Source organism: Nelumbo nucifera, chromosome 3 (genome assembly GCF_055504915.1).
Source record: "Nelumbo nucifera cultivar China Antique chromosome 3, China Antique-T2T, whole genome shotgun sequence".
NCBI classification, from domain to species: domain Eukaryota; kingdom Viridiplantae; phylum Streptophyta; class Magnoliopsida; order Proteales; family Nelumbonaceae; genus Nelumbo; species Nelumbo nucifera.
This window is the reverse complement of record NC_142651.1, coordinates 67583020-67590295: the sequence shown is the minus strand read 5'-3', so window position 1 is coordinate 67590295 and position 7276 is coordinate 67583020. Positions and strand designations below refer to the sequence as shown.

At 41.2% G+C, this 7276-nt stretch overlaps 1 protein-coding gene across 1 annotated transcript; it reads left to right on the top strand.

Moving 5' to 3' along the window:
- Window positions 1–364: 364 nt before the first annotated feature.
- On the top strand, window positions 365–6277 carry GHR1 (Leucine-rich receptor-like protein kinase family protein). Its single transcript, XM_088901488.1, has 4 exons — window positions 365–934; window positions 1100–2235; window positions 2522–4069; window positions 5406–6277. The coding sequence occupies exons 1-4, from the start codon at window positions 927–929 to the stop codon at window positions 5987–5989; spliced, it is 3276 nt and encodes a 1091-aa protein (XP_088757614.1). The 5' UTR covers window positions 365–926; the 3' UTR covers window positions 5990–6277.
- The last annotated feature ends 999 nt before the right edge of the window (window positions 6278–7276 follow it).

The following is a 7276-nucleotide window of genomic DNA, read 5'->3' as shown; positions in this document are numbered from 1 at the left end:
TCATGCGAGTTGCAGAGCATCGATGGTCGATGCCGCTCGGGTGGATCCGGTATTAGGGTTATTCTAGGGTTTTTGCTAATACCAGGGTTCACATGTTTCTTTGGCGGAATAATTTGGTCCTTTTTTGTTCCTTATTTTAATTGCCGAATCTGCAACAAGGGAGGGAAGGTCGGGGGAGTTGGAAGAGCAGACAAAAAGTTGTTTAATCTTTTTTGCTTAAAGGAGAGTTTGGGCTCTCTGGGCTGCATTAGGAGGGAAAGCTTGTGTTGAAACTAGGGTTTCCACGGCCGAGAGTTTTGTTGGGCCCGCTTGGCATTTAATACAGTAGATGTAGGAGTGAAAGATTTGGAGATTTGAAGATTCTCTTTTTTCAATCATCTGCCGCTTCCTCCTTGTAATTTCTTGTCCTCTAATGCAGTAATGCTCTGTGATCTGTGTATCCCACAAAAAGAAATGGGAAGAGAGGAGTGCTGTTAATGATCGGTAAATCTGTTGTTTTCAACGTCTAACCATCTTTTGAATCTGTGTAAGAAATGGGTTTTCATTGGTTAAAAGACTTCAATCTATGAGCAGAACTGGCTCTTCTGTCTTGTGGGTTTTCCATCATTTAGGGTTCGAGAAGCCCGTATAGCTACATGGTACAGAAAATGGCGGTAAATGCTTCAGAGGAGAGAATGCTGAATATTTCATGGTTGGATCTCTTACAACGACTCCCCATTTTCTCCCCAGTTCATCTCGTTGAGTTTGATAGCATTTAAAACTTTAAAGGTCCTTTCTGTGTCTGAAGAGCTGGAAGTAAGTTACGGGTATTTTCAACTCCCGAGAGTCGCTTGTTGCTGCTGGTCTCGCTGCCTAAAGAACCGGGCGTTTCGAGTTCTGGTCTCTGTTTGCAGTATCCTCATGTCTTGGGGCTTCGAGGTTCGTCCATGATCAGGTACGACCACTGGTGAGTGACAAGTTTCGAAGTTTGGGGTTCAGCAATAGCGACTTATGCTTAGTTCTTAGTTGTATTTGTAAAGAAAAACCAGTCCTTTTCTACCTGTGCTTTTCTGTGGATCCTCTGGAGCTGAATCGGGTTTTCGCTACTTGGGGGGTTCAGGGCTCGGAATCTCCATTATTTACACCGCATTGAGCCGCAGGTTGCTTTAAGGAAGTCATTGTTAGAGCTAATGATGAAGCTCCTTTGGCTTTTAACAGTATCCCTCTTTTTCATCTCCGCTATGGGGCAGCTTCCTTCGCAGGATATTCTGGCACTTCTCGAGTTCAAGAAGGGAATCACGCATGACCCAACTGGTTACATCCTCCAGTCTTGGAATGAGGAGTCTATCGACTTCAATGGCTGCCCTTCTTCCTGGAATGGAATTGTCTGCAATGGTGACAAGGTTGCTGGGGTTATTCTTGATAATCTGAGTCTCTCTGCCATTGCTGACTTGAGCGTATTTGCCAACCTAACGTTGTTAGTGAAACTTTCCATGGCGAACAACTCCATGTCAGGCACAATCCCCAGCAATATAGCCGACTTCAGGAGCCTTCTTTATCTGGATATGTCGAACAATCTGTTCTCCTCTACTTTACCTCCTGAAATAGGCAGGTTACAGGGATTACGTAACCTGTCGTTAGCTGGAAACAATTTCTCTGGATCGATACCAGATTCAATTGGTGGGCTCAGTTCTATCCAGTCTCTGGATTTGAGTCGGAACTCCTTTTCTGGGCCATTGCCTTCATCACTGACCAAGTTGAAAAAGTTGGTATCTCTTAATCTCTCACGTAATGGGTTTACCAAGAAGATCCCGTCTGGTCTTGAGCAGATACCGAATCTCGAGGTCCTTGATTTGCATGGGAATAAATTTGATGGCCATCTGGACGAGAAGTTCTTGCTTTCTACAAATGCCATTCATGTTGATCTTAGTGGAAATTTGCTAGGGAGCGCAAATTCACAGAAGCAGAAATTTCTTCCTCTTATTTCTGAAACTATCAAGCATTTGAATCTAAGCAACAACCACCTGACTGGGTCACTGGTCAATGATGGCGAGTTTTCCATGTTCGGAAGCGTGCAAGTATTGGATCTCAGCTACAATCAACTGTCAGGAGAATTGCCTGAATTTAATTTCGCATATGAGCTTGAAGTTCTGAGGCTTGGAAACAACAGGTTTTCAGGGTTTGTACCTAATGGACTTCTAAAAGGAGATTCTTTGGTTCTAACAGAACTGGATTTGAGTTCTAACAATCTGTCAGGTACTTCTGAAATAACTGATTTTTATAAAAATATTTTGATGTTAATGACATTCTCTTCCCTCCTGCATCATGCACTTTTTTTTTATTTTATACATAAAAGGATTTTTGTGTATGAAGATGAAGATTTCTTCCTCCAATGTTGCGTATAGGTATACCATTATGTTTATTACTTAGCCAAATTTGATGCCATTTCTTAACAGGCAAATTGCATTTTCTTTTAATTTGAACTGGTTCCTTGCAACTAGTCTTGCAGTTTTATATGACACTGTTTTTGTTCATCTTTCAGGGCCAATTAGCATGATCACATCGACAACTTTGACCATCCTTAATCTCTCATCAAATGAAATTTCTGGTGAACTTCCATTGCTGACTGGGAGCATCATTGTATTAGATCTATCAAAAAACCAGTTCACAGGAGATTTATCCAAAATGGTGAAATGGGGGAATAATATTGAGTTTCTTGATCTCAGCCAGAACCAGCTGACGGGTTCAATTCCTGATGTAACCTCACAATTTTTACGCCTAAATTATCTCAATCTCTCATACAATTTTCTGAGCAGTTCTCTCCCAACAGTTCTGGCACAGTATCCTAAACTTGTAGTCCTTGATCTCAGTTCCAACCAATTCAATGGCCCCCTTCTGACTGAGCTGTTAACTTTGCCCACATTGCAAGAACTTCATCTAGAAAACAATAGGCTCACTGGAAGCATTAAGTTTGCCTCTCCTTCAAACAAACCCAGCCTTCAAGTTCTTGATCTTTCTCACAACCAATTTGAAGGCTATTTTCCTGATAGTTTTGGGTCTTTGACTGGACTTCAAGTGCTTCGCCTTGCAGGGAACAATTTCTCTGGTTCTATACCATCTTCTGTATCTGAGATTAGTTCTTTAATTTCACTAGATATATCCCAAAATCACTTTTCAGGTCCCTTGCCAGATAACTTACCTAACACCCTTCAGAGCTTCAATGTATCATACAATGATTTATCTGGAGTTGTTCCAATGAACCTGAGGAAGTTTCCAGATTCTTCTTTCCATCCTGGAAATCCTGGATTAAAACTTCCTGCAGCTTCACCAGGATCTAGCAATTTTCCATCTCGAAAGCCCACTAGAAAACCAATAAAAACCGTGATCAAACTGGTAGTGATAATAACATGTGTGGTTGCTGCGGTCATTCTGGTCCTGTTAGCCATCTTTATACACTACATACGGATATCAAGGAGGCCTCCACCTGAAAATATCACAAGCAAAAATCTTAGTAGACGGGTACCATCAAATCCTTCAGGGTTTCATGGAAGGGACAGTGGCGGTGCTTTGGTTGTTTCAGCTGATGATCTTATAGCCTCACGAAAGGGATCTTCATCTGAGATAGTAAGCCCAGATGAGAAAATGGCTGCAGTTACTGGTTTCTCCCCATCAAAGCACAGCCATTTCTCATGGTCACCAGATTCTGGTGATTCATTCACTGCAGAAAACTTGGCAAGGCTTGATGTGAGGTCACCAGACCGATTGGCTGGTGAGCTGTATTTTCTGGATGATTCTCTAACCCTGACACCAGAGGAATTGTCAAGGGCTCCTGCTGAAGTATTGGGGAGGAGTAGCCATGGGACTTCTTATAGAGCAACTCTGGATAATGGGTTGTTCTTGACTGTGAAGTGGTTGAGAGAAGGGGTGGCAAAACAGAGAAAGGAGTTTGCGAAGGAGGCTAAGAAGTTTGCAAATATCAGGCACCCAAATGTAGTTGGCTTGCGGGGATACTATTGGGGGCCCACTCAGCATGAGAAGCTCATTCTCTCAGACTATATCTCACCTGGAAGCCTTGCAAGCTTTCTCTATGGTATTGCCCCTCTCTACTATTGTGCATTTATCCTTGTGTTGGTCATAGTTGAATTGTTATCAGAATTCTTCTATTCTTGTTCATTTGTACTGACATACCAGATTTGCACCCTGTGGACGGATCAAACCTTGAAGTGACCAGTTGAATCTGATTAGTTTAATTTTGTCAATCATTTATATGGTTGTCTAGAAATAGCTGATTGATTGAATTTTTAAGGTTATCTTTTTCGTATCAGTCTCTTTGGCTTGTTTAGTTCAGATACCTAATTGCATACCTACTCGATGGCCACTCCTATCTTATTCTTTCTTCTTGTTCTTTTCCTATGAATGATAGATCATGGGTTGTTATTCTCTGTTGTTTTTCCCTTTTCTTTCTTTCATTTTCCTAGTAATGAACTGGATTTCCTGAAATGACTGTTGATTGGGCTGCTTCTGCTGTTTTACCAATTTATTTTGCTTTATAATTTGTAATTTCTTTTTCAATTATTTGTTACAAAGTACTTTGAGTATTATTTTCCTACCCAAGAATGATATCTTAGACAGCTAATTGTTAAACACCTTCAAGTGTGAAACCTTGACTAGGCATGATAAATACATAAAATGTAAATAGAAATCTGACTCCCATCTATTAATGCACTGGAGCTAGACTATCCAATTATTGAGCTACCTCTGAGATTTGTAGCTAAAACATGCACTGAAATTAACATTACATTAGGATGGAGGTTTTCATTTTGGATTGTTAGTTTGGCTATCCAAAAGAATTCAATGGATTGTCCTGTCACGCTAACCTAATCAATTCCTTTGGGATGGACAACAAGCCCACTGTGTGTTCATTTGGAAAATCATACTGCTTAGGAATTTGAGTCCACTACCTTGGTGGTTGTAGAGACAGTTCACATGTGCATCTACTTAATAGTTGAATTTGCATTCCAAACTGTTCTATAAGTAAGTCTTAGGAATGCTGTTCCTTTCCCAAGGACGGATGATCATTGTCCTTTTTCCCTTTTCTTTTTTTGGTAACCTGTTAAATGAAAATATTTTTTGGTGTTTTCTGGTTTCTTCTGGTATGCATGTTCTTTTGTATAAGAAAATTCATGGAAACTAGCTTGGTACCACTAGAGTGGGTATTTTTTTGGTCAGTAAGTGCCTGGTTCTTTTTCATTTTTCATTACTTTCAGCCGGGTTCGAGTATTTAGTTAGTGAAGCCCGAGTAGCATGCGAATAAACTTGTCTAGCTTACACCCAATGTATTTATCTATACACATGAGTTTATGTTTCTTTTTTTCTTCTATGAAAATTCTCTATTTCCTTCTAATCTGGTAATTCTTTGTTTTCAGATCGACCAGGAAGAAAAGGACCTCAACTGACTTGGACCCAGCGTCTCAAAATTGCAGTTGATGTTGCACGTGGCCTAAACTATCTCCATTTTGATAGATCAGTACCTCATGGCAACCTCAAAGCAACTAACATACTCTTAGATGGGCCTGATCTTAATGCTCGTGTTGCTGATTACTGCCTGCACCGCCTCATGACCCAGGCAGGTACCGTTGAACAGATCCTAGATGCAGGTGTATTAGGATATCGAGCACCAGAATTAGCTGCCGCAAAGAAGCCCACTCCCTCCTTCAAGTCAGATATATATGCCTTTGGGGTGATATTATTGGAACTTCTGACAGGGAAGTGTGCTGGTGATGTGGTTTCTGGCGAGGAGGGTGGTGTTGATCTAACGGATTGGGTGCGGCTGAGGGTGGCAGAGGGGCACGGCTCAGATTGCTTTGATGCTGCACTGACTCCTGAATTGGGGATTCCAGCAGTAGAAAAAGGCATGAAGGAGGTCCTAGGAATAGCTTTGAGATGTATACGCTCTATTTCAGAAAGGCCAGGGATTAAATCAGTATACGAGGATCTTTCGTCTATATAATCCCTCTATCTTGCTCTGTGGACTTGAATTTCCTGTCCCAGAGGCCTCCTCACTCCAGCCCCTCTTTTTTTTTTTTCTTGTCTGTTGATTTCTGATGGGGTTTAACTTAGATTTTCAGCATTTTTCGTTTGTGTAAAGGGTCCTCTGTGTAAGTTATGCACAAAAGCTCATTGTGTTAACCATTAACTCATACTGCAATGGATCCAGAGTTCCAGATGGATGGAATTGCCTAGTTAATCAGCATCTTTGGTGATTTTTAATTACATTGCGAGGTCTGTATTCCAAAAACTCTTTATCAATACCTTTCAAATATCGTTTTCTGGAATACCATTCTATTTTAGTATTATAAGCAAAAACTCTGAGAGCATGGCATCCAGCCACCCCGTGCATGTATGTTATCAAGACTATCACTGTTAAGAACCCTGGAGGTGATTGGAATCAATGTGCCTCTCAACACTGAGTTAACTGGCTTTTCTGTTTGTGTTCTATGGTAGCCTTCCAACTTCCAAGAACAATTCTAGTAGAACAGGTTTGGAGATACAAGCCTTAGGTCCGATTCCAAGGGTTGGACCGCCTAAGTTGCATTCCTGGGGGTGATGCCATCAGGCCCATCACCATTCACTATTCACCAATCATGAGGAACAATCAATGGCCACGGGTCTGTGTATTAGTAAGTAGTAATTCCTTGTGGTTGGTGATGGTTGTGCTGGTGTGGCTGGCAATGGCATTGCTCTTCCAATACCAATACTTGTATTCATGTGTCGGTCTACTATAATGAAAATTTTCATGATAAAATCCAGTATTTTTTCAGGAGGGATATCAGAATCAGCAAGGAATGGAAGTCACATGGTATGTCAATCAAGGCATTCTCTTCTTGCTATCGGTACTGCCCATTGACCTACAAACTTTCCCCTCTCTTGTTCCTTGTGCTTCCTTTGCTGTCTTTAATCTCTTTCTTATACACCCTTCCATGAATTTTTGGCCTTTGGATGCTTTTAATGGCGGAAGACAACCTTGCTCGCACATTCTCTAATTTGCTTCTTCCCCAAAGTATGACTCCGGTGTAAGTGACTACCAAACAAGACCTCTTCCCTAGTTCCCTGGATGAATGGCGATCGACTCTTGCCGAACGTCAGAAGGGAAATCAAAGTTGCAACAGATGCTGGTTGATTGGATCTTCACAGATGTTAGGGTGGCACATGCCTCTTGCTTTCAATGAGAAACACTGGTGATGATGTTTGGAAGATAAAACAATGGAAATTGGATCTAAAGACAATTCTTAACAAA